Below are 27,152 nucleotides of genomic sequence, written 5' to 3'. Positions count from 1 at the left end.
TATGATTTGTGGTATGTTTGAGGTTGTTTGTATTATGTTTGCAGAGAGTGTTGCAATCTGTTTGCTCAAATCTATTCTGATTTGCTTAAATCTATTCTGTGAGCGTAACTTTGTTAGGCAAGATGTTCCCTTATTTTCTTTGCTGCTCTCTGAGGGTGCTTGTGTTACATAAAATGATGTACAAGGAGTGCAACTGCTGTTCGCAAAGTACAAAATGTGTCTATGGGTGTTTGGGTTTTTTTTGCTAACAGGGAAAGTAATTTGATGAGCATGTGTGGAACGTAGCTGTGGGGCACGAATGCATTGTTAAAATATTCAGAGAGCTAATTTCAGTGTTAAAATTGTAGGCCCATATGCTTACCAGATGCTCTTCTCTTGTTCTCCAGGTTTTCGGTATGGGAGTGATATAGTTCCTTTTTCCAAGGAAGATGAAGAGCAAATGAAATACAAAACAGAAGGAAAGTGTTTTTCTGTTTTGGGATTCACTAGATCCTCCCAGGTGCGATACTAAATCTCTTCCTATTCAGCTTCCCACGTTATTTAAGACAATTGATCTTGGTTGAATTCAGTAAAGTCATGGTGTTGTATTGGATTTCAGTATTGAGAATGGGGCATCTACACTCAGGTATGCAGGGGCGACTTGTTTGCTGATTCTAGTACATGTAAGCAATATGCTGTCTTGTGAAGGAGAGGAACTCATAAATGTGGCCATTGCACCGTCAACTGAAGCCACAGCTACCGATCTCAGATCTCTGCAAAGTGGAGACAGAGGTATTTTGGTCTCAGTTCATCTCACAAACTTCAATGATCTGGTTTCTGTTCAGCTCAGGCAGCATCTTTCTGGGCTTTGTCCAGGCAAGAGTATGGCTGCTTCTTATCAGAAGCTTCTCCCTCAACATTAAAGTAATGTTAAAGCAAGCCTGAAAACTGACTCCATTCATTCTCAATTCCATAAGGATTAGTTTGTGAACCGTGACTTGCCTCTTCTTTCTATTGTGACAAAACGTAAATGTAGTGGAGACTTCTTAGAACTTAGACTAAAGTAGCATCGTTCAAAAACTCTTCATATTTCCATGAGATGCTGTGTTTGTAATGCACTTATCTCTACTTGTGGTATTGACTTTGCTCTTTGTTGTCCCTGACAGTTGTAAGAAACTTACTTTAAGCAAGTACCTTAATAAAAGTTATCCAGCATAAAGTGATTTCCTTCAGAAAATCCTGGACTTAAGCATTAGCAAAGCCTTAGGCAAAGGCTTAACAAAACTGTTCTTGAAGCAGGACACATGAGGGGAGTTCAGAGGTGTGAGTGCCAAATAATTGCTGTGAATGTTAAGCTGCTCCCCATCTTTCTTCTCCAGGATATTGCACAGGGTAACTGAAACTTTATTCATCTTTGAGTTATCCATACCAAGTCCTCTTCACCAGTAAAAACTGAAATGAAATCATAGGGCAGTTCTACATCTTCTGTTCTGACAACTCTCAGTACTCCTACTCTTTGAAATCTCTCGCTGCCTGAACAAGGTAGAACCCTTGATAAAGGCTAAGGTATTGTCACCTTTGCTATCTAGAAAAGAGGCTAATGAAATAGGAAGCGTGTGTGGGAGCTTACTCCCAAATGGATGTAACTAAACATCTTCTTGCTTTACAGTACAGGTGTCACAGAGACCTTGTGCATGTTGCTAGATATGTCATTAGACTATCACAGTGCAGTGTTCCAAAACATAATAACCGAGGAAGCAAGAAGTTATGTATATGGAATAAGAAGCCAGCCTGACTGGAAACTGTAACCTGCTCACTCCCTGGGGACTTTCAGACTTAGTTGGGTAAGGTGGGAGCTTGTGCACTGCAAGTGATTGATCAAGGAAACATCTCATGCTTGAGCTTATGTGCCCTAAATTGGCCAGGGCTGGAGAGGTGTTAGGGAGTGCTACCTCCTGTACCAGAAACTGGATCTAACGAGTGAAATGTGTCTGAATCCAGTGAGACAATTTCTTGGATCTCTTCATACATTATTAGCCTCCTGCTGAGTCTTGATATTGTCATTTAGTTCTGCAAGATGTATTTCACTGTGTGCAGAGTTTTCTTATGCTGGAAGTTGGCCTCCTGTTTCAACTTAGTCTGACATTATTTGAAAATGGGGACTAAGAGGAAAGCAGATGAGGAATATACTGTTCCTGTGAGCAAACTTGTTTCACATGGATTTATATTTTCCCATTGTTGGTCAGATAGTGTGGTAATACCTTCAAGTACAGTTAATAATTGTAGAGTTACAGTTAATTTTAGTAATGCTTTTTGAGTCACATAGATATGCATAAAATAATTAATAAGCTGTTTTTAAAAAATTTCAATGTTGAAATATTGATTGCTTTTGATTAATTTTTGAGATGTACTTCTCTTGTCTCTGGATTTCATAACAAACAGAAAATATCTTAGTGTGCGCTGGTCCTGTAGCCAGGAGTGTGAGTAGTTATGCCCAGTAGTAGCTGCACATCTCCTCAGTGGAATAAAATTATTCAGGCATGCCTGCAGGATTATAATTACAGTGTATAGATAATGATATCAGGAAGTTTTTAATTAACAGCTGGAATTTTTGAAACCCATGTGTTATCTTATATTTTGCCTTCTAAATTGTATTGTTTGGAATAATAGGACACTATTCAAACATATATTTTAGATTAAATAGTTTATTTTAAATCTTTGATGGAAGGATGACTCGTTATTGACTATAAAAATTGGAACAGCTCCAAATACTAAATTAAATAAGGAATAGAACCACCTTACATTATTTTCCTGAGTTGTTCACATCCCTCAGGAAAGAAGATCAGAGGCCGCATAAGCTTTGATTTTTGATTTATAAGCCTTGCCATGTAAATCAAGAAATAATACTTGAAAGTATTACAAAGGGACAATTTCTTTTGCAAACAAAGAGAGGTAGTGTGTGTGTCACACACATCTAGTTATTTATACTATGCTGAGCGTAAAATTTCCTGAGCATTTAGAGACAGAAGAGAAGGATTGCAGGTAGAAGAATCTGAGCTGAAGAATTGTGCTGTAATGCAGTAAACAGATCTGCAGGTTGTCACTGACTTCAACAGCCTTATGGTAAATAAAGAAGATAAAAAGATTAAATGAATGAAAGAAAAATCAAAGATATAATGAAGTTAGTTCTGAGACTGTAATTTGAAGAGCTTTTTCTTTAACAAAGAAAGGTTATTTTAACCAGTATCCATACTAGTGCGTGATCTCTGTGACAGGTCTTCTAGGACTGCAGGGTTTGTGTGTGTGTGTGAGCCACTGTAGCTCCAACTAATCTAGTGATGCCCTTTGATGAAACTATTTTTCTTTTTGTTTTTGATTCAGCCATGTTCATGAACAGAATAAACTCTGCTAACAGAAGTGCTTCTTTGCTAGTGCAGCTGTCTGTACTTTGAGTTGCTGTTGAAGTAGCTTTATTAATTAAGGATGTGACATTTTGCAGCTCCTTTTTTGATGTATCTTTGCTAGAAAAATTTAATAGCATAGGTATGGTGTCAGTTATGTTTAGGGCTTGTATTTACTCCTGTAGTTTTCCACCATGACTTTTGAATTAATGAAGTATAATTCAGGCTGGTAACAGCTGCCATTAGCACTGTATTTCATTTCTACCCATCACTAGGAAGCTATGAGAATATCTTACCCAAGATGACTAATATCCATATTAAGTGATAAATGGAGATATGAGACATATACAGGGATTCAAACTCAACGCACTGTAATTAAATTTGGTGGCTTCTGACTTGAGTAATGTCAGTTGTTTTGTAATTTAATTGGTACAGTTAAATTCATGACCTTTTCTTTAGGTCAGGCTAATTCTTGACCATTTGAATCTGTAGATCCAGAGGCATTACTACATGGGCTCTCAGGCTCTGAAGGTCTTTGCAGCAAAAGATGATGAGGTAAGGTGAACTGAAGTTTAATGCTGAACATATTTTGCTATAAAACAAAAAAGAATGGTAGTGATGCTTGAGATTGTCCTGTGTTTCTGTGTTAATAAATACTTTTAATGCAACTTCATTGCCCAGTGGGTTAAAAAAGTTGGATTAAACCCCAGATGTATCTCATGAATAATGAAATATTGGTAGATACTATGTTTGAGTAAGGTTATGAGGAACCTGAAATTGGTGCTTAAGTTGATTGTCATGCAGAGCAACTGTACCCTGTCACTGTGTTATTTAGAACAGACTTCCAAAGTACTGGAATTAAAAAGCTCACTGTGGTGCTCTGATACGTTTCTTTAGGCATCTGACTTTCCTCCCTTTCTCTATCTCTTGCAAAACCTCTGAGAGTTCTTCATACCTGGTGAAAAAGATGGAACGTGCTGAATCTAAAGTTGGCTCAGCTTTGAATGGATCCACTATCGTGATAAGATTTGACCTTTCTGGTTCTTTGATTTATGAACATGAAAAAAATGCTCATGTTAAAGTTATAGCTGAAATGGAAAGTCTTGACTAAATCAATGCTGTTGAATTCCCTGTGAAAGATATGTTTCATGATTAAGAACTTGCATAATTCCATAGATTTCTTTTTTCCCTCCAGAATGCAGCAGTTGCTTTTTCTGCGCTTGTTCGTGCATTGGATGAGTTGAAAGTGGTGGCTGTGGTGCGCTATGCTTATGATAGAAGATGCAACCCACAAGTTGGAGTAGCTTTCCCGTATATTAAAGATGCATATGAGGTAATTCTCTCTTACCCTTCTGCAGAGAGGCCCAGAAGCAACACAGTATGTCAGAACTTTTGCAGCATATGTTTCCCCTGATCTTTCTTATGAGAGACTATTGAAAGAGCTAAATATGTACAGCACGGTTGAGCAGTGACGGAGGTGGGGGCGGACACAACAATCTTCAGACTTTTGAGGGGTATAAACATAAAGGATGGAAAGGAACTATTTAGGTGGTATGAACTGGAGGAGGTAATTGAATAAAGAAAAAATGAGGCAGAGAAATGTCTAAAAAACCAAATCCAGCTTTTGACTTTGAAATAGAGTAAGCTGTGGTAAAATCTCCTGAAGCACCAATGTATTGGATATTTAAAGCATGGATAATTGGAACTCTGCACAAAAAAAAGGGATAGATGGCTGGGGAGGTATTTATTCCATGAGCAGAGAAACTTTAGTGTAGCTATCAAAATGTGATAAAAGATAACGCTGTGTTTTATTCTGATTAAAATTGTGTTGCTCTGTAAATATTTTAAGTGTTTTGATGTGTACTCACATTACATCTTCAGATTTTTCTTATGTTTTATATTGCTCTGATATGACATTCTGGGGATACTGATATTTTTTCTTCTTGAGGCACTCAGTTGCTTTTCCTTTTCCTCTTGCACAGTGTCTCATCTATGTGCAACTACCCTATATGGAAGACCTAAGACAATATGTATTTTCATCGTTGAAAAACAGTAAAAAATGCATTCCTACAGGTAAGACGTTTGCTGGTCAACTGAAAAAGGAACCTGTTTGTTGTCTTCTAAGATGCTCTAAAAGAGTTAGAATATTTGGCTCTCCAATGACAACATAAGTTTTATTGTTATTTTGTCTTAGGACAATACCCAGGTATTTGGGCATTCATTATGGTGATGTCATCTTGAAGTGTGAATGTGTATTAAAGCTTTGCCACTTCAGGTGCAGGCTGAGCATACCTAAGTCAGAGTTTCAACTGTCCTGTTAAATAACTTCTGGCTTGGGTTACAGCATCCTGAGTCTCACAGGATGCTGTGACAGAGAGCTGAGATTAGTTCTCTGTATCCTTTGATCTTTCAACTCATTTGTGGGAGCAAATGGCCAAACCTTGTGGGATCTACAGTGTATGATTGGCTAGGTAGAATTAGAACAGAGGCAGCTGCTCTGTTGGTGCAAAGCTGTTCCTGTAGTCGTTTGCAGTATGGCCTGTTAATATAATGTACAAAGGCAAAGACAGTATTTTCTGTGGAGTGTTATTAAACCATGCATTTATTGGTGTCCAGATTGAGATGGATGGCATCTTTGGAGAACATGCAGCTACACAGAGCTTGACTTGCTGTTCTGAGAGTTTTGCACAGCAATGAGTCTTAAGTGGATCCTTAAACTAAGTCTTAAGGCTTAGTTTAAAATCCACTCCCGCTTCTTTCATTTGCTATGAGATGCATTTAATGGGCAGCTGCATGTCAGGATATATACAGCATGCTGGTTTGTTTCTGTAGCAGTTTCTGTTTTCTTGCCTGTAAGCAGCAGTTTGATAACAAATATAAAACCTATCTTACCAAAGCAGTAGCTGGCTATTGTGAACTGTGTTCATTTGCAATCATAACTTTAAAAATTTATATTGCACCTATAGTTTTGCTAACCAACTGTTCTCCTTATTTTCTAAGTGGCCTATAAACCTTCTGTTGCAAATGAAAACATCTTGAAAAAGAAGAAAAGCAAAAGCAGAAAGGCAACAATAATTGAGGTCTTGGGGAAAGAAAAACAGGCTTTATGACTTTACACTGTAGTCCTTAAATAAAGCAGGAGTTTATTATTGTGTCCATTATCCATATTCTTTATTGGTGCATCTGTAGCTGCAGTGTATTCTGTGGCATGTAATGACTTGGTGAAAATCTCACATTGTGAAGCACATCTTCATTTATAAATTGTTTCAAGAAGTGCATTCATCTGCAAGTGTATTTAATCTTCCTTTGTATGTAATTGCTGCCTTAGCGGATCAGTTATCTGCTGTTGACTCACTGATTGATTCTATGAATTTGGTTCGTGAAGATGGAGAAACTTTTGAGGACCTGTTTAAGCCCAGCAAAATTCCAAACCCTCATTTTCAGAGGTTGTATCAGGTGAGATTAATTATATGGTATTTTTTAAAAACTTTTTTTCTTAAGATTTTTCACCTTTCTGTCTTTCTCTGATTCAAGTTGGAAAGATCTACGTTGTGAATATGCAGATACAAATCTCTGGCATTAAAGTATGTGGTAACCAGTGATTTCTGTGTTGTCCCTGACATAGATTTATATTCAAAATTTCTAGTTTCCAGAAACCAAGGGAAATTATACCTGTGCTGAGGTGTCTACAGCAGCATCATGATATTCACAGGCACATAGACTAGGCAAGTAAAAACTTGCCTCTCAGCACTGTATTGTGGATATAGATTCAGTCTTTGGCTTTTGGACAAAGAGGAAAATTGGCTGAAAATTTGGGATATCTTCAGCTTCTTGTTCTATGTCCCATCACTTTTCTGAGCTTTGTTGCATCTAGCAGTGTTCCAAACCAGGTCAGTCTGAGGTGAACTGGACCAGTAATAAATGGTTATTAACATTGTTGACATTTAAAATGTTCTGTTGGGTGTCTAAGCTGATGCTCTTTATGAGCTAGAAGAACAGTTCACACTTCTGTAGTTGTTGCATCAAGCTGTCTCCATTTTGATTTACATTCCTGTCATGTCACGAAGACTTTCATTGCAACTGTGAGGATGAGAGACTTAATTATACATTGGAATTCAAGTGTCTAAAAAAATGACACAGCAAATTTAAAAATAAAGAAAATTATGTTGCAATTTAAGCAACTGCAGAATTGTACTGTATACAGAACCATGGAGATATGTTGAATGTGTGACTCTGCTCTGAAAATTGACCAAAAATGGTATTATAGCAATCATTTTCATCATATCTCAGCAATTCCACATTATTTACTTCAGTTTACCAGTAGGAAGAAGACGCTTTTTTAAATTAAGAAAACTTACCCTAGCTTCCCAAAGCCTTGCTTCCTCAGTGTTGTCAAAATAACCAAAGGATCTGAAGGTCAATGTGTGTTTCAGGAACACATGTAAGCCCACTGTCTTCAAATCCTACTCTGATTGACACCCAAAGAACTTGGTGTTCTCATCAAGTTCTGCCAGTCATATTGACAGGGTGTAACTGCATGCAAAATTTGATCAGTTGGAGGTTACTGCAGGGCAGGAACTTAAAATGAACTGACCTCTGCACAACTCTTATTTTAGGAAGAATTTTTAAGCTTGGGTATTACAAAACTTGGGCTTTGCTTACGAACGGAATACTTGGGGGATAGAATTTCTTCTGTTATATCGCTAGATAGAGTTTTGCATTCTTTTGGTTTAGTGGATGTCAACCATCAGTGAAAGATGATTTTTTTAGGTGTGCTATTTGTCTTCTGAAACTGTGATGGTCTTGTTCCAGCACTTGAGTCAATTGCTGCTGGAAGACAGTAGCTGAGTAACTTGCCAATTTCCTTAAAGTGTAATAGGATTTTGTAAGGGTGAGTGCTATTGGTAGAAAAAAGTATTTATTGACTGAATTCGTGGGGTAGAATACGGTTTCTGTTTTTGCTGTTCAGAAAGCTCTAAGCTGTCAGTCCTCTTAGTGCTTTCTTTTGACTGCACAGAGCCCCATTTTTTTGTCTTATTACAAAATTGCTATTAATCTATCTAAGTTGTTTTCTCCTTTGCTGTTCCGGATTACTAATTAATTACTAGTATTGTGCTCTTAGTCCAAGTGGCACTGCTGGTTCCTTAAGAAGTGTGAAGAAAAATTCTGCATCATCTTTTGACTGTAGCCAGTAAGTGGATTGGGCTGAATAGAACCTATAAATGGTTCTGAAAAATAACTCTGAAGAAAAGGATAAACTCCTACTTCACTTCCTTGCTTTGTTGCCTCATGAAGATATTTGGAATGATAAGTGACAAGAGACAGAATTTAAATAAAAACATCAAGCTAAATTATATCTCTGGAGGTAGTGGTAGGCATCAGGAAATGATAGAGTGGGTGAGAAGCAGTTGTTAATGCTTGCTCTGGAGTGGAAGATGAGGAATATCCTATATCCAGACTTTCAACTTTTGTTCCTTGTTTCCAGAAAAAAAACTAAGTGAACATCTGTAGCTTTTGTAGTGGCAAACCTCCAACACTATTGTTTAAGTTATCCATCTTAAATACAGATATTTGGAGCAGCTAAAATGTTTAGGGAATGCAGTACATTTTATTTGTTAGCGAAATAAAAAGTTGCTCAACAATGGTGGTTCTGTACAGAGATGAATCTGTTACTCTGTTGGTGCATATATGTCCTTGCTTATCATGGAATTAATGATGTGAAGCTCCCTTCATTACATCCATTGACCAGTATCTTGGTGTGACCCCTGTTCCTGAAAGCTGGCTATGTCTCTAGAAATGGAAATGTAAGAAATCAGGAAGAGCAATGAAGTGCTTTGAATGAAATGATGAATGCAAAGCAATGAATGGAACAGTCTGCAAGGCACTGGCAGTGTGGGTTGCCTTCTAGCTGGGAAGGTAGGAGTGGTTCTTGCTGGGCACAAAAGGAAGGGGAAGTAAGGTTGAGGGACGGTGTTGGTTTAGAAACTCCAGAATGTCTGTTTAACTTAGTCTCCATTTAGCAGCTGAATATTGACAGTACCTGCCATCTCAGGTTTCAGACGTAGTCATCTACTTTAAAAACAGGTAAAAGTGGATGCTGTGGCCACTCAGTCTGCTCAGCTCCTGCAGCTGCACATATAAAGATTTAAGTTATAAAAGCTTGAAACACATAGGCGTAACAGGGGACTTTAGGTTTCTTTGTGAGTTTAATTCAATTACCTAACTTTAAAAATATTTTTTTGTAGCACAAGAGTCATTACTGCAGCTTCCAGACACATTTTTACTCTTTCAAAATAATTGTGCCTTAAATCATTACAAGTGTTTCCAAATCAGTAGCCTTGTACAACTGCCTCCTTTTGACAGTATGTGCTAATATGGTCTGGAATCTTAATGGCAGCCTGAAAATGCATCAGTATTGATGTGTCACGTATTGTCTCAATTTTACGTATTGGTGGCTTTCCAGTATAAATAGCGGCTTTTATTTGCTTTGATTTTGTTTTTTAAATTAATGTCATTTCTGACAGCCAACAGGGGAACAAATCTCTGCTGTATTTCTAGTTTATTGAGTAGGTACCTTCACATGGATGTCTAATGCACCCGGTACAATCGGCACGGAAAAAAATTGTCTCCTTTGTATATTACATTTTGATGTGTTTGTGTGCATGCACTGGTATCTGTTATTTGTAAATGCACATACTCTCTACTGCTATCCCACACTTCACAAAATTGTAAAGACATTTACTTTGTTTTCAAAACCCTCCGTGGAATTTCTGTAGCCTGCCTCATTAACCTCGTCTCTCCCCCTCTGCTTGGCTCCCTGACTGTGTGCACTGACTCTACACTTGGGTGAAAAATCCCTCTCTGTAGCTCTCACCATCTGTTCCAACTTTGTGCATCTGTCAGGCCCCTTCATTCCCTACTCCTTTCAAAGCTAGGATCCAAACATAGTATATTCTGTGCCTCACCTGTGTACATTTAGTATTCGTTCTTTTTATTTCCATTCTCCTTTTAGCTTCTGAACATTCCTTCTGTATGCATACTGAGTTTAATTGACCAAGAAGAAATATTTTCTTTGAGGGACATTAAACTGTTACAATAACTGTAATGTGTGGTTGGGATAGATCTCATTTACTTAATTTTGAAATATATAGAAATCTCTCCCATATGACTGTTTTATAAGAGAACTGCTTTTTAAAGGTAGAGTGAAGCTAAAAATATGATCAGTTGCAGATGACTATTTCATTCCTGGGATTTTTCTAATAATTTTCATAGAACTCATTCCAGTGAGTGGGGGAACACTTACCTGCATCAGTATTCTTGTTTAATATCATTAATAGTCTCCTTTAACAGTTGATCATAGACTTTCAATTCACTGTGAGGCAGAATATTTTTCAGCAATACAAAGGTAGTATGTTTAATATGGAAGATGTTTTGCAGTTACCATATGGTGTACAGGAATTTCATTAAAAGTTTTCAATATAATCGTGAGTTCTATTTTGCTCATACTGTTTTGCTCCTTGCAGTGTTTGCAGCACAAGGCTTTTCACCCCGATAAGCCACTGCCTCCAATAGAGCAGCACCTTTTAGAAATGCTGGAGATGCCTTGTGTGGTAAGAGAAAGGTGTCAGGCTCCTCTGGAAAGAGTAAAAGCACTTTTCCCCCTGAAGGAAGTTGGAAAGAAAAAAGAAGAGAAGACTGCACAAGACATCTTCAAAGACAAGTAAGTTGGAGATGTATTATGGATTTTTTTGGAACTTTTTTTTTTACACTTCAGGTTGTTTTTGCTGGTTGAAGCAGGTCAGAATCTTTCGAACAGAAAATCAATGAGTTACACACTGGAAAAAATGCTGATGGATAGAGAATATTGTGGTGCCACAGAATGTCTGGAGTATTTTGTGAATAGTTGTAGTTATACTGTTGCAGTGCAGGGCACACTAGGAACCAGTGTAAAAGTTCCTCATGTCTGTATTTGCTGTCACAGGATCACAAAATCCATCAGGTTGGAATGGACAGGAGGCTTCTTGGTCAACCTGTTGCTCAAAGAACACCTGTGAGATCTAAGGAGGGATTCCTCCAGTCTGGTCATGAAAACCTTCAGGATTTGTGCATCCTTTCTGGGCAACCTGTTGCATTGCTTCCTGTCTCTTGATCAAACAGTTTGTCCTAGAGGTGGTTATAAAACAGTTCAAATAACACTTACAGAGGGTCTAATTTAGTTTAGAATAAATGCCATGGTGCTTTAAATTTAGCCATAAAGTTGAGCGTTCCTTCTCAGCACGCTTGATTTAGGTAATTGCCTAGCTTTGGTTTGAATATCAAAAGAAAAGTAGTTTTATTATGATCTGCTGTGCAATTAATGTGGTTGTCTCAAAAAAAAATCAAGCTGTTATAACTCTTCCTGGAACAGCTATTGTTTGAACAGTTTTAAGACAGAGTATTTTTGTTATTATTGAATATACTGTGTTTAGTTTTTGTGCTTGCAGATAGGAAGAATAAATGCTAAATGATTACTGCAGTTGTACTGTCACCCCAGCCAAATCAATTTGCGTAAACAAAATCTGCTTCTTAGAAATTAATTTATTGAAATCTATAATATAAATAGTGGGTCCCTGAGGTGCTGGAGTGTTCTCAGTTAGCTTCTTCTTTTGTCATTTTTGGTTCAGTCCTTTCAGCACTAGGAGTGATGTCTTTGAGGTGTTTTGAGCTGTTGCTTAGCTCGGCTGTTGCATGTCCTTTCCTCTGGGTTGGGTAGAGCTTCCTCAGCTCCTCATGTCTTCTTTGGGAGCCGTGACACAAGACTCCTTGCTTTGGTGCTTGAGACTAATGACCACATTCCTCTCTACAGACTGGGAAATGCCTGGCTTTTTTGTTGTTGTTGCTGCTGATTTCAGTGTGTTCCTGTTGCCTTGATGTGTCTGTGAATTCTTACTGATTATATGGGGCATTACAATGATTTTTTTAAAAAAAGGTGTAAAGAAAGTGAAAGCATACAGACTCAACTATGCAAAGAAGAATGAATGGTACTTAAGATTTTTTTTTAGAATTGCAGAAAAATAGTATTGCTGTAGTAATGAATGGGACTGGTAGTGTTTTATCATTGCTACAATAGCAGTCTTAAGTGTATGGGTTTTTTCTGTGTTTGGGTAGAAGCTGAGATGATACAATTTAATCACTGGATAAAGAAGAGTGCATCACTTTGCAACTATAATTAAGGAAAATATTAAACAACAGAGGCAGTGGCACAGGTTGCCCATAGAGGTTGTGGATGCCCCTTCTGGGCAGTGTTCAAAGCCAGGCTGGATGGGTCTTTAGGCAGCCTGGTTTAGTGGGAGATGTCCCTGCCCATGGCAGGGATGTAGGAAGTGGGTGATCTTTAAGGTATTTTCCAACCCAAACCATTCTGTGATTCTAAATGCTGTGGTTCTATGAGATTCAACTCATTAGTACTAAGATACAGGTTGCACTGAAGTGTTTGGAAAAAGTTGTTTAGAAGATGTCCTGACCATTATTTTTGTTTTTTAAAACTGATTTGTATCTCCTGTCATCATATTGACTCTGTTAATATTTAAGGTCTAATAAGACTAAAGCAGCAAAATAGTAGGCATGATATCTTAATAGAGGTTTCAGTATTCATTTGTATCACTTTTGCTTAAGACTTATGTAGTTTTTAAAAACTTCCAGTAAAATAGAAGACATTTTACTTTTTGAGGTTGGCAGTGGAGGGGCTGTTATCTCATCTAGCTTTGTAGGATGTGAGAGGCTTCTATATTAATGTGGAAGTGGGTGTTTTAAATTAATCCCTTATTTTATTAATTTTTCTCAAATAGTAATTGCACGTTTTGCAGTTTAAAAATACTGCTAATCAGTGCATATTCTAAATGTCAGATCCTTGGCTGGTATAAATGGCTATGGATTCATTAGTTTCTGCTGTGCTGCACTGATTAATGACAACTGTAGATTTGGTCCTAGGCTGTTAAATGCAGCATCATCATTTATTTTCTCCTTCCTCCAATCACAAAGCATTTTAAATCAGTAAAAATAATGCAGGAAGAAAAAGGAGGAAATTGATTCGCATATACTTTTGGAGGAAAATATTCTAAAAGAGAATTTTTGTTGTTCTTTATACCTTTCATAAAACCATGTTAATATACAAGATTTTTGGTTCCAATAGAGCTGCTAAACTCTCTGGTGCTGGTAAGTATTAATTTCTCCTTTTATGGAGAGACACACTGGATGTTCAAAACAATCAAGCAACTTGTTCAAGGTTAGCCAGAAAGTGAGAGTTGAGATGAAGCAAAGGTATCCTATCCTTGTCCTTAGGCATAACTGAAGCCATCATTTCTCCTAGACTGATAAGTAAGGTTATGCTGAACGACAGGAGCTGCTGAGGAGAAGGGATTTCATTTTGGTACTGACAAAATTAAGTAAAGGACAGAGGAAATTGCTGAAACAAAGTGAGATAGACAATGATTGTAAAGTAGGGGGAGGAGTGTGCTATAGAAAGCAAAAAGGAAGACTCCACAAGTTCTTTCTGATAGTTGATTGCTTCTGTAATGTGCAGTGCAGTTTTTGCAATCATTTCTAATCTTGCAGAATGAAAAGTGGCTCCTAGTCTGGGACCTCTGGTTTTGTCCCTACATCATCAAGCAGTTTCTTCTTTTCACAGTAGTAGAATTTTTCAGAAGAACTTTTTACTTTGTTTTGGGATTCCTTGAACACAAATCCTGCCCTTTGGGTTGCTGAGTAGCTTTCAGTCATTTTAAACTGAAATCAATTCATCTGTGTCAGTAGCTTGACAGCATCTGATTTTCTTCCCATTTTGTGATTATCTGGATTTTCTTCTGTTGCTGAGATGTGCTCTAAAGTGTCCCATATTACAAGTTAGAATTAAGTTCCTGGTTTGAATGTATACCTTTCTCTGTTACCTGTAAGGGCAAAGCAAGAAACTAGCCCAAAATCACAATTAGCTTTTTAAAAATAATTAAGAGTCTTTTGAAAGCTTTTTGAGATGTAGCTTAAAATGTCCTAAGAGAGTTCTGATCTGCTTAACTGGAGTTTGTCTAGCAGGTTTTAACAAATATAAGGTTTACAGAGCTCTCGTGCTGATGGAGAGTTGTGGTGATTAGACTCAAAAGCCACTGTGTAAACAGGTTTGTATTAGCTATAAATTCTAGGGCAGGATCTAGCAGGTAGTGATTGAACAGTAAATTAATGTCTTACTAAAATGGTAAATTTTCACTGGCATTTCATGTTTAGAAAAAAATCTAGTGAGAATACCAAATGTCATGTTATATATACTGTAAATTATCATGGTTCACTCAACATAGAGGTTTCAAATAAAATGTTGGGATATATTCTATTCTGTATTCAGAAAGATGAAGATCTCTGTAAGGAAATTCACACCTGAAATAAGCACTAAAACTCTCATACCTTCAACAAGTGATGCCTTTGCTGTATGCTAAGATCAAGTTTGATCTCTGTTTCTACCGTCTGGTTTGTGGAGCCCAAGGGAAAAATGAGGCATGGTTAAGTGTTGATTTTGGAACAGTTATGTAATGAAGTTTAGTTCAGTATATATTTCATTAATTTAATGACTCCTAGTTGGTAGGCAGGACAGTCTTCTTCAAGTGTTTATATTAATTTTTGTCCTTTTCATTTGCAGCGAAGATGAACCCAGCCTTAAGAAACCAAAAATTGAAGACGAGGAAGGGAGCTTTAGCATTATGAAACTTGCTGAAGGCAGTATCACCTCTGTAAGCATATTTTTACCAATCTGATTAATAAAGGGGAAGATTAATTCTTTAAGTCTGTTATAGTGAATATACAGATTTCCTGATAAAAGGAGAGTTTCTAGCTAAAACATGACTGAAATACTGTCTGCTTGTACATTTGAGACTCTGCTAGAGATTGTAAAGACAACTTTTTTTGCCCTTAGGCATGTGTTAGCACAAGTTTCTATCAGTCGTGGATATTTTAGGACAGAATTCTCTAATAATGTTTAGAACTCTAAAAGGAAAGCCTGAGGATCCAAAGAAAACAGAATTGGAGCTCAGTGGTTGAATTTTGTTCTTGCTGTCTTTCATATCATCTGCAACATAGAAGTTGCCTCTGTGTATTTAAACAAAAGTATTGCTGTGATTTTAGACCTTGTTCTCTGCATTAATTTGGGGTCTAAATTAGAAATTTGGTTTCATCTTGCCGCTTGATCTAACTTATAATTTTGTGGGTAGATGAAACCTGTATTGTAACTGCGTATCTTCCTTTATTTGACATTTTCCTATTATAAAAAGAATTAATACTGAGCTAACTTCTCTTGTTTTCAGTTGTGCTATTCTTTAAGGTTCATTTCGAAAAAAAAGCATTATTGATACTTATAAAAATATCTAAAGTCTAAAAAGATTTCAGTGTTCTGTACTCCTCATATAATTTTCTGGTATTTCCTAAAGAGTGGCATTGCTAGATCTTAAAGAAATACAGTCAGACCAAGCAATCTTTTTGCAAAGTCCGTGAATTATTTTGACAGCAAAGCATAAAAAAAGTGGAGGATAATTATGATTGCTGATAGGAAATTTTAAGTAATGTGGGGATTTTTTTTTTTTTTTTCCCCTCAAGTTTAATGCATCCATTTTTCAGTGTTTATTTATATTTGACCTGGTTTTAGTTCCTTTTAAAGGTTTCTGCACTTGCATGCCCATTTAGAGCTTTGGCTTTAAGATGTCAGATTCTGCTAGATGATGGTGTAAGCTTCTGATTTTGAGGTTCCTTTTGGAGTAGCAAGCCCCTGATTCTGTACCCACGTGCCTGGGAGCTCACACTCCTCACTGAGCATCCAGTGAGATTAGGGAGGCCTGAGAGGTGTGTGCTACAGAAGATCTCAAAGCTGAACTAGCAGATAACCTGAATTGTTGTGCTTCTATCCTCTCAGCACCAGAGAAGTGGTCAGCTTGTAACAGTGCAGCAGAGTGAGTTCATCTTATTCATGTCATAACCAGACTTTGCAGGGAGTACTGTGCATTAACGCACTTCATAAGAATTGCATTTTTGAGTCTGAATGCAGAGAAATACACAGTTTCTGTTTTCATATTAAAATAAAAAGGAATTTAAAGATCCTTGTTGCCTGACAAGAAGAAAGAGATGGATATTGAAAGACAATTGAATTGTTACTGTACTTTTTGTAGGTAGGCAGTGTTAACCCAGCAGAAGATTTCCGAATTCTGGTGAGGAAGAAAAATGCTGACTTCAAAGATGGTAAATGACTTTTGTCTATCATAATTATATTAGTAGCACCTTCAGAGTTCAGTAAATGCAATCCATTTGTCTAAACATGAGTTTCTAGTGCAGTGTGAGTTGCTCTGGAATTTGCAGGTTAGCTTGTCATGCCATTCGGCCAAGGAAGGTGTCATTTGTAATTCCTGTGTTAATAGTTGCCTTTCCCAATTAAAAGTCTAAGGTAGCTGTGTTTGGGTAAGAAGGCATTAGAGAGCTACCTTGAGCCACCTGAGCAACCTCTCAGGTGTTTCTAACAGAAGGTATTCACTGCCTCATTCAGAATGAACCTCAGCTTCTCGTTCCCAGGATCTTTCTGGCCTGAAGTGGAGAGCTGTTGGGTGTACACAGTGTGAGAAACATGTCTCATGTTCCATGAACAAAAAAGAGACTCTCATGCTTGGGGCTTAAGTCTTTACATGCAAAGGTCCTTTTTTACTGCTTGTGAGTGAAAGAAAGCACAGGTTAATTCAGTGTGGAATAAGAAGGTAATATTTGTAATCTGAAAGTTGAGAGGAGACTCTCTGTGCACTGGCTCTTCTCAGAGATGAAGAACACGAAGCACAGGTCAAGCACTGTCTTGCATGTTTGTATGGTAATTCCCTGCTGGAGTAGCTATACAGAGATATATGTAATGCAAATGTGTCTTAAAAAGAATGCACAAGATGGATGGGGTCCTTTATCTCATAAAGGGTGATTTGAAGGTTGTGGCAGGGTAAACCTGATCTGCCAAATAGCCACTAATGTCACGTTCCTTTTCAAGAAGACATTTGCAGAGGTCCTTAAGTGAGGTGCTGGCTATTTCAACAAGACCTTTGGTCCTTTTGCATGTAGTTTTAGGAGTGTGTTTAGTGGCACATTCAGTTGTAATATGGTCTGTTAAAGCCTATATAGCTGTTTCTCTCCAGAATTGCCAGACCTCTAAGCCAGCTAGCTAGCATTTTTACATGGATTTTTTATTACACCCAGAAGAAATTACTTGTTGAAAAAATATTTGGGGTTGTGTTCTTAAATCTCAGATATATTAAGATGCAATAAAAAAGGCGTTGTACAATACATTAGAATACAGAAACTGTGGAACAGTTGACTACTTAAAAGCTTTAAGGCAGAAATAAGTATAATGATTATCCTTGAAGATGGTTTAACTAGAAAGAGTGCTTAAATATGTCCACTTGGTAGCTCTGCTGGTGATAACTGCAGTACATGTTTGGAAGGTTCTGAAATTTTGAGCAATTTGCTTTTATTCTGTGTGATCTGCTCTGTAATGATAAGGTGTTGTTAAACAGAATGTAGTGCAGTCACCCATTTAAAGGAGAGATAGAAGCCACTATAAATAAAAACATGCTTTGCATATTATCTCTTTCTTCTGAATAATCCTTTTTGTGCTTTAGAGCCTTTTAGGTGGCTTAGTACATTGAATGCTGCAGGCATGTTTTTAATGGCTTGCTGTATTGCACTTCGGTTATGTAAATAGTAAATTCTGCCTTAAAACTATTCAGTGGTTTTTTTAGTATAATTTTGTCATCTAATGACAAAACTTTTTTTCCCTCTGCTAGAACATAAAAAATATAGAATTTCTTTGCAGAAAAGGATAATCTGTGACATTCAAATGCTTAATTGTAAAAAGGGTAGCATTTTATGTGTCAGGATGCAGACAGGAGAACTGCTAAGTTGCATTCTGTTTTTCTTTCTTGTATTAAAAAAACATGAATAGAGCTTGCATTCACCTTTTAAAATAACAGCTGCCCTTTCATAGGGAGGAGAAAGACCTTTGAACTGTTTGATTGGAGGTGGGTTGTTTTTTATTAGATAGAGAAGTTGTAGCAGTAGGAAGAGTTGTACTTTCAATGCTGACACTACAGTTGCTTTTTAATTAAGCTACAGGTTAATGGCACACTCACACCAAAATTAAGTTAGCAGTACCAGAGGATGGCAAGGCAATTATTTTTCTTTTTCTTCTGAAACAGCTTGTAGGAAGTCCTGATGGTATATTTATCATTGGTACCAGTGTATTTATTGCAGTGTCCTCACTGGGATTCGTTAATCTGGCTTTGTACCTTTCATAGCAGAAGACTTAAGTGGATGCTAGTCCGTGTGTGATGCTGTGTGAGAACTTTTCCAGTAATGCCTAAATACATATCTTTAGAAAATCAAAGTCTCAGAGATAGGTTTACTGGACTTGGCAGCTCAATACCTGACACAATAATGGACCTTGGTTTTACCTGAAATCCGTGTAGTTTGTTACGATAGGGAGCTGCTTAAGGGTTACATAGTGAGTTATGTTTGATGGTATCAGTGTACTGGTTAACACTGCTCATGTAACTAGAATTGTGCTCCACTCTAGACATCTTTACTTTCTTATTTGCATTCATGGCCAGAGAGATGTCATTTTATGCAGGTCTTATTTTGAGCAAGTCACAAGTGTACAGTCATCACAAAGAGATGTATTCTGATAACAGCTTCTGACGTTTTTGTCCATGACTGCACATAAAGTAGATTAGTTTACCTGAGTAGAATCTGATTGTTGCTCCCGAGGGTGTACAATGAGTGTGGCTTCAGAGAGGACTCAAATGCAATCAGTGCTTGCCATCTTTGTAATGCCAAAGGAGTAGCCATGTACTACCAGTTCATCCTCCTATCTGGAGGTTTCCATCCATGTCTGCATCTCAGGAGAGCAGATCATGTCTGATGTGTTGTGTTGTATTTTCATAGGCTTATGTATAAGATAGAATCAGGGGAGTAGAAAAAGATATTGACACATGTGTAGTATTTTCTTTGATTTGTAAATTTTCTATGTGAGTTTATAGGTCACATTTCATTGCATCTTACAGTACTCCTATCTGGGAACATGATGTCAAAAAAGCTTGTTTTATTTTACTGATTGTCAGCTGGGAAAGAAATCTACAATGACAACAGTTTATGGACCTAAGAAAAAATGTGCAGCGGCAAATTGCGATCAGCTCTCATTTTTGTATTTGTACTAAGTTTGTTAATGTTTTTTTCATAGACATTTCTAGAAAAATATGATTAAAGGAATCAGTAACTGAATGTGAACAAGGATGATATTTTATTGCAAGATTTTCTGTAGAAATAAGTATAGTTAATTACCTTTCTGGAGGTAAGATAGTTTTTTTAAAAGCTAATACTTAATTTCATTCTTTGTTGGCATGCTTTTGCAGTTTGTCTGCATTTTTATCTTACTGGATGTTTTTGTGTTATTTCAGAGACAATTCATGCTCTACTGCTAGGTAGGCCAAATGTAATGACTGGTTTGATGAAAATGATTCAGTCATTAGAAGAGTTTTTGCAAACCAAATACTTGAGTATATGGAATCACTTTGAAGTTTTCTGTGTCTCTGCTTCACAGAGAAGATGAAGTCGGGTTTGTCTTTGAAGGGCGTAGTGATTGGGTGAGGCTCAAAGCTCTGAGTTGCAACAAACAGAATTTGAATTAGATGTTGTGTGGGAAAAGATTATAAAGATCACAATGATGGGACCCAAACACAGAAAAAGGGGCCCAGAGAACTTGGAGTCTGTCCATCTTTGCAGCTACATGGAACTCAAGTCTGTGGAGCACTGAGCTACCTGTTCCACAGTGAACCCTGTTTTTAGCAGAGATTTGGGTCATATGTCCTTCAGACATCCAACCTCAGTCATTCTGATCCATACTCAAAGGACATTTAGAGACACCATTTCAAAACTGAACAGCACCTCATGTGACTATTGGAGTAGTTCAACAGCCAGCAGCTCTTAATCTTAAAATTCTCATTTCTTGGTTTACAAGATGAAGGTGGTCATTAAAAAATTAGTACCATTTTCAATTCAGAATTTCTTTATTCTTATACACACAGCAGTATTTTAAAATTAATTATCAGGTGGTTTAACTGATTTGTCAGTGAATCACACTTTAAGCATTGTCCATGAATACAAATCATTACCACCAGCAGCACATAAATCAGAAGATTAACAACAGGAGTCTTTTGTCTAAAGGAAGAATTATTTTCTTAACCTGATTTTTTTTAAGAGGAAAAAATCTCCAAGGAATCAAACTTGGACTGTAATAATAGACTGTTTTGGCTATTATTATTGTATAATCTGATTGGTATAGCAATCAAGACCAAGAGCTGAACTGAACAAACATGAAAATATAACTGCAGTTTTGTGTTGTAGCTGTTCAGAGATAACAAGTGAATATAATTGTTCATGGCATATTTCACAAAAAATGACAGCACTGGTGAATGTATTTTGGAGCAGCAAATGTATCTGAATGCCAGAGGGGAAGGGATTAAATTCTGCTAGAACTAAAAGATCTCCTGTTCTGTGATTTTTTTCTTTTCCCTGCAGTTCTCCAATCCTTAATAACTATATTTGTTATCTAAGCAGTCAGGTACAGTAGAAGGAGGAAAGAGGAGATTAAAATTTCTTGGGATGTTCTGCAGAATGTGGTGGTTATTAGAAGTGCTGAAAATTCCAGTTAATGCAAAATGTAGAAGTCTGTTGTTAGTTCACTTCCTTAAATATGTGTGGAATGAGGGAAGTTGGGAGGGAAGTAAAAAGTTGCAATTACACAGAAGTGGCCTGAATAGGGTGTTGGTTTGTAGTAACTCAAGGGCCTACTCTTCTAAACTTCAATGCCTGAGATTTGTCTGGGACACATCAGAGTTAATGCTTATCACAGCTTAGTTAAAAAGACATCTTTATGTAGAACATGCCTTGCTCCAAGAACAGGGACATCCTTTTTTTGCAGCATCCAGACGCAAAGATTCAGACTAATGAAAAGGCAGCAGGAAATCAACAAAGTTCTCGATTAGAGGTGTAAAGGAACAGCAACCACTTTAAGGATTTCCAGCTATAATCCTTATCTACTGTTTTTAATACTACTTTTGGCCCTCTGAAGTAATTTGGTAGTCTAATCAGAACATAGGAATTTTTGTCTAATTTAGATTCATCCGTCATTTGCCTGTAATTTAACGGAAACCCAATGGACAGAACCAACTTTTTAGCCAAGCTATTTCAAGATGTTAGAGGAATGTGACTTAAAATACTGTTGCTGTGTAACATGTTTGCTGCCTGTATTATGGACTCTCAGTGCCTGGTAAAACATTGCAGGTTTCCTTTGGTTCCTTGCAGCAGATTTCAAAAGGAGGCACCTCACAGTCAGTAGCAAGAAAGTCTTTTCTGATGGCTGCCAGGACAATCAAATGGAAAGGGATTTAAAAAAAAATTAAATGCAAAAGAAGTAGTAGAGTGTTTGGTAATTTCAAACAGTATGCTAGAATCTTTCTGACAATGAAGACTTTTATTACACCCTCATAGTGCCTGGGGTTTTAATTTAACACATCAATGAGAAGGCAGTGTTTAAAAAAAACACCACCACCACCACTGAAAACACCAGCAGGACTTGCTTTTATTAGTGCAATTCATAAGAAATTAGAGCATTTAATGAGAAAATCATTAACCATGAAAAAAATGGACTGACTGAACTTGGGAAGCTTAAGTAGTTAGTCTTCAATTTAGTTTGAAATAAATATATAACTGGTGAAATAAATAAAAATTGAGCTGATTACCTCTGGCACAGTAGGCACTTTAGCACACTTTCTTGTGCTGTAGCTGCTGTTGGACTGAGCCATTATCTGCTTCCTTTTCTAGAAACTGTCAAAAGCTAGTGGGAGAATATCAAATATGCCTTGTTTCACACTATTCAGAGATGTTGTTCTTCAGATTCAGTTCAATTAGGCATTTTATAGAAAATAATCTAACAGCCAGTGCTGTGCATAGTCACAGTGAGCAGAGTGGAACACAATACTTAAGCAATGTCTCCTTCTTGGTATATTTACTTCTTATTCCTTCCACCACTCTGACAGGTGATTTTCTTTGTTGATGCTTCCATAGCTGAGGTTCTTTAAGTAGTATCTGTGCCTGTAACATCTGGAGCTGGGGTTATAGGTCAGGGGAAAGGTTCTGCTAATCCACTGGCTGGTCTTTAACAGTACAAGAACAGGACATGCAGATGTTTTGACTTGGTCAGAAAGCTTTCCTGAATCTTTTTCCTCAATGGCAACAACACTGTTACTCTCCCTTGGCAGACATCCTCTTTTAAGAATTCTAAGAATTTGTTCATTTTTTAAGCTGTTAAAAGTTAAATCAGCCTGTGGTAAAGGGGATAACTGATGTATATTTGAAGAGATCCTGTTTTGTTCTTAAAACAAATCTTGGCTCTTGTTTTGAGAGAGGCAGGGCACTATCAACTCCCTATTCATTCTTTTCACAATGCTTCTGAGTTTATAGATAACTGTTGTGTCCTCCTCACACTTGTTTTTTCCCTGGCTGAAGTGTCTGCCAGAGGGTAAAATTGGACAGTTCCTTAACTGTAAGTAAATATGAAGAGAAAGTAAATTACACAAATCCAGCAGAAATTAGTTGGGATTTGCAGAGCTCTTAGGTGACATCTTCTCTTGTCCGTTTGCAGTAGTTTACAGCTACCTACCTTTTAGGAGCTCAACTAGTAAGGGTAAAATTTGTGTTCCCCTTCTTGTTGGTATAGGTCTCACTGTTTACTTCTGCTTTTTTCTGTCAGGCACAGAGTGTGTATAATCTCTATAATCATAAACATCTTTGCTCTGATGAAAAATTATCAAACTACCTGTACAAGAGTCAAAACATACTCTGATGTTAATAACAGCAAGGTCTTTTAACTGTAATCACCCTACATGTGTTGATTTGACTTTATTATTACACCTTTCTCATAAATGTAATGATTTTATTGAAATGCTTCAATTGCAAAGGATGTTTATGGCATATGCTTGTGTTGTAGAACATTAACCTCCCTAAGCTTTAGGATCCCAAATTTTTATCAAACAAGTTAGGCCACTGCTTTTTTTCTTGACTTTCAGGGGAAAGTACACCTTGGACATGCTTGAGGTTCTTCCTAGTATATCTGGCTTTTCCAGAGAGGCTGAAGTAATTGTCACTAGCTTAGATAACAATTATCAGCTTGCATAGCTTGTGGCAGTGTGGATATGATTAACTACTTAGATTTCTGTGAAGTAGAAAAAGAGAGATATAAAAGTGGGTTTTTTCCTTGAAAATGTGTATTCTTTTATTTATTTATCAGTTATTTCTCCTTGTCTTCCAGTGAGTCAGCAGTTGATAAACCGCATTGATCAGTTCTTGGAAAATAAAGGCTCACAGTACTACATGAAAGGGGTCGACTGTATCAGAGTTTTTAGAGAGGAGGCCATGAAGGTAATGTTAATGTGTGAATACTCTTTTTCAGATTAAACCATGATAGACCTATTTGCTTGATAATTTATTGCTGCAGAAAAAGAATTTAACTTCCAATAAGTTTCAAAGTTTAGAAATAGAGTTGCATTTTATGGAGGTTTTTATTGTTTCTGGAATGAGGGCTAGGCTCTCTGGTATTACTTGCTGTTGTTTGTTTTTATTTAAACATAAAACAGAAGGCCTATGACCTGATGCTTGTGCTAGTTGCAAGTGCAATCCTACAATTTTCTTTTTCAATAAAGCTAGTTACAAGGAAGTCTTTCTAGTTTCCTGAAAGGTACTTTTTGTGGCTTACCTTTCATTAGAACTCACAGTTTTAATAGAAATAAAACTCAAATTCTGTAGAGACTTTTGTGTTCACCATGTTAAATGTCTTAATGAAGAATTAAGCTTGCAGTGCTCTTCAGTAGTTTCAGTATTTCTTGCTTACAGTTGCTGTTATATTTTTTCAGCTGTCCAAGGTGCAGTGCTTTAATGACTTTCTACAAGCCTTGAAATCAAAGTTGGAAGATAAAGCCTTATCTGATTTCTGGGAGATCATGGTACAAGGTAGGAAGGCATTTAAAAAAAATTAGACAATTTCTAGTTGTATTATGCATTTATCCATTAAGTAAGAAAACTTCATTAGCAGTGGGGCACTTAGACTAACCCCACTGCAGCATTTTGATATGCTTCATTCCTGCAGCCAATTAAAAAAAAAAAACAACAAAACAACAACTTTCATATTGCAGCTTCCTTTCCTTTTCTGCACTAATAGTTTCATATCAACATTATTCATAAAGCATTGCCAAGTCTTGTTGAAATAGTAAATTAATTGTGGAAGAAGTGACAAATTAAATGTTACGGGGTAAGGAGAAGAAGACACAATTTCAGCTGAATTTCAGAATAAATGGAAAAAACTCATGCAGTAGAACTATAAAAAGATTCTTGCAGTTTAAGCTTCCAAAAAGCCATAGATAACTTTGAAATGTGTCACTGATCATTTTGTATTTAAGTAACCTTAAGGACAGAATATGTGGTAATATGTAACCTACCTGTGATTAAACTGGGAGATACAAGGCAGTGCCATCCTAAAAGACATTCAGAGACTATGCAAGTGATAAATAAAGGAACATTTTCACAAATAGAAAATATAGTGGACTAAAAAAAATATCTTTAATGTCATACTCTTGTTTTTAATTGGAGCCAATGCTAAGAAAATCTGTTAAATGCCCAGCTGTATCTCTTAGAGGTGCATGCTATAAAATGCAGTGATGGGCTTTTGTATAGTACCATTCAAAGTGGTGAACTCCAGATGTGGTGTAATGCCTACTTTGTCCAACTTCCTTGAATTACAATATGGAAATTTGTTTAGTAATGTGAAAAAGCCAGCACAGGACAACACTGACAAGAGCATTATATTCACTAGTGCTGTAGGGGACCTTCTCTGTATAAATTTGGAAAAATAAACCAACAGACTTTGAAAGTAGCCAACTTGGATCTTTCAAAGCCATGAATAATCTTTAATTAGTATAAATCAGAGCTTTTGACAAACTGGAGGATTTTTGAGGAAAAAATCAAACAAACATATACAAAGAGAGATTATATTTTCATACAGCATAGATTATCTTCCTTTGAGAACCTGGTGAAATGAAATCTTGATGCTTTATGCATAAACTGGCTGCTCTCAGCAGGCAGCTGAAATTGCTTTTTATTTGCTGCTAACAAGAGTTGAAGTCCTGTTTTCTCTCATTCTTGCCACATGACCTATCCCCTCTTTTCTACCAAATGTGGTGTGCATTGGGTCTTGTCATGAGTGACTGCAGTCACCAGAAGAAGACAGATGTAAGTTAATGAGCTGGTGGCTCAGAAGAAAGGCAGATCTGTTTGACAGATTCTTTTGTTTCATGAAACCCTGCCACATGGTTTTGTGGGCACATGAAGGTGATACTGTACTTACACTGCTGCTGGAATTTTTATTAATCTCCTGTTCTTTGCTCTCACACCCACAGCTACTTATTCAGGCACAAGAATTTGTATGGCCAAGCGATGAACTTGACTGGAAAAACTATTTGGGTCAAAATAAATGGAGATTTTTAAAATTTTTTTGAGGGAGGGAGGTGGGATGTCACTGCACAGGATGGTGCTGCTGGTACAACCAAGGAGCAAAGTGGAGCAGGACCAGCACTTTGGTTGTCAGACTAGGTAATCACAGCACAAGTGTCTGAATGCCAGGAGTTAATTTTTTCTGCATGCTGTGAATGACTGGAAGTGTAATTTCTAAGAGATTTTCAGCATTTCATCTGTGATCTATGATTTCAGTGTCTCATTAGTTTGAGTGTCACAATATTAGCAGCTTCCTAAATGGATACTTCCATAAGCTTATGAATATGCTCATTAATTTATTTTTATATCATATTTTATATCATAGTTGACTCATTTGTGCAGGTCACATTTTCTTTTGAGTGATACTCTTTTTTGCTGGTGGTGATGACACATCCGGAAGTTGGAATGTGAAACACTTTTTTCACTTCTAACATTAGGTGAATTTTTGGGAAGCCTTCTAATGATATTTTTATGTTTGTGGGGTTTTTTTTCCAGACAGAATCTCTTTGATCACTAAAGATGAAGCGGAGGAAAGTTTGGTGACAGGTGAAGAGGCTGAGAAGGTATCATTTTTTTTAATAAGTATCTGTTTGTATAGACTCCTTGCAGTGGAACTGAAGATTTTCCTATGTGGATAAATCATAAGCTGAATGAAATAAGATCCATATGAAGAAATAAGAATGTTCATTTGCTATGCAGTTGAAACTGCTGCATTTCAGAGCAGAAATACCTCAGCATGTACTACAATGTTTTGCTTTGATTGGTCTTTAAAAAGTAGCATGTATTGAAATTATCTGAAAATATCCTCTACAAAGAACAGGAACTTCAGCAACTCAGTATAGTGGAACAGCAGAGTACTATTTACATATATAAGTTCACTGTTTGAACTTGACAGATAGAAATGTGTTCTCACTGATAGCACAAGTTCAAAAATGTGATACTTTTTTTTAAAGGTTTTGTGAGCTCCAAGTTGTTGAGGCTAGTTTTCACCATACATGCAGTGATACCAGTATTTTCACTTTAGGCAGCTCTTATAGTTTAGTGTACATCAAACATGATGCTGGGGGTATTATTTGTGACCATATTAGGTTCTTTTGGAAATGGGAGTTTTGGACTATTTACAGGTATAATTTCCAC

General features: G+C 36.9%; 1 protein-coding gene across 1 annotated transcript in view; it reads left to right on the top strand.

Moving 5' to 3' along the window:
• The window catches only part of XRCC5 (X-ray repair cross complementing 5), a 49,229-nt gene that overhangs the window by 15,536 nt on the left and 6,541 nt on the right, over positions 1-27,152 (top strand). The window contains exons 9-19 of the mRNA XM_056496639.1: positions 387-499; positions 3,873-3,935; positions 4,576-4,713; positions 5,363-5,453; positions 6,709-6,836; positions 10,904-11,100; positions 15,043-15,133; positions 16,559-16,628; positions 23,782-23,891; positions 24,383-24,479; positions 26,511-26,578. Coding sequence (XP_056352614.1) covers positions 387-499; positions 3,873-3,935; positions 4,576-4,713; positions 5,363-5,453; positions 6,709-6,836; positions 10,904-11,100; positions 15,043-15,133; positions 16,559-16,628; positions 23,782-23,891; positions 24,383-24,479; positions 26,511-26,578 — 1,166 coding nt within the window. The remainder of the gene's footprint in view (positions 1-386; positions 500-3,872; positions 3,936-4,575; positions 4,714-5,362; positions 5,454-6,708; positions 6,837-10,903; positions 11,101-15,042; positions 15,134-16,558; positions 16,629-23,781; positions 23,892-24,382; positions 24,480-26,510; positions 26,579-27,152) is intronic.

Source organism: Oenanthe melanoleuca, chromosome 7, assembly GCF_029582105.1.
Source record: "Oenanthe melanoleuca isolate GR-GAL-2019-014 chromosome 7, OMel1.0, whole genome shotgun sequence".
Taxonomy (NCBI): Eukaryota; Metazoa; Chordata; class Aves; order Passeriformes; family Muscicapidae; genus Oenanthe; species Oenanthe melanoleuca.
This window is presented reverse-complemented; position numbering and strand designations above follow the sequence as displayed.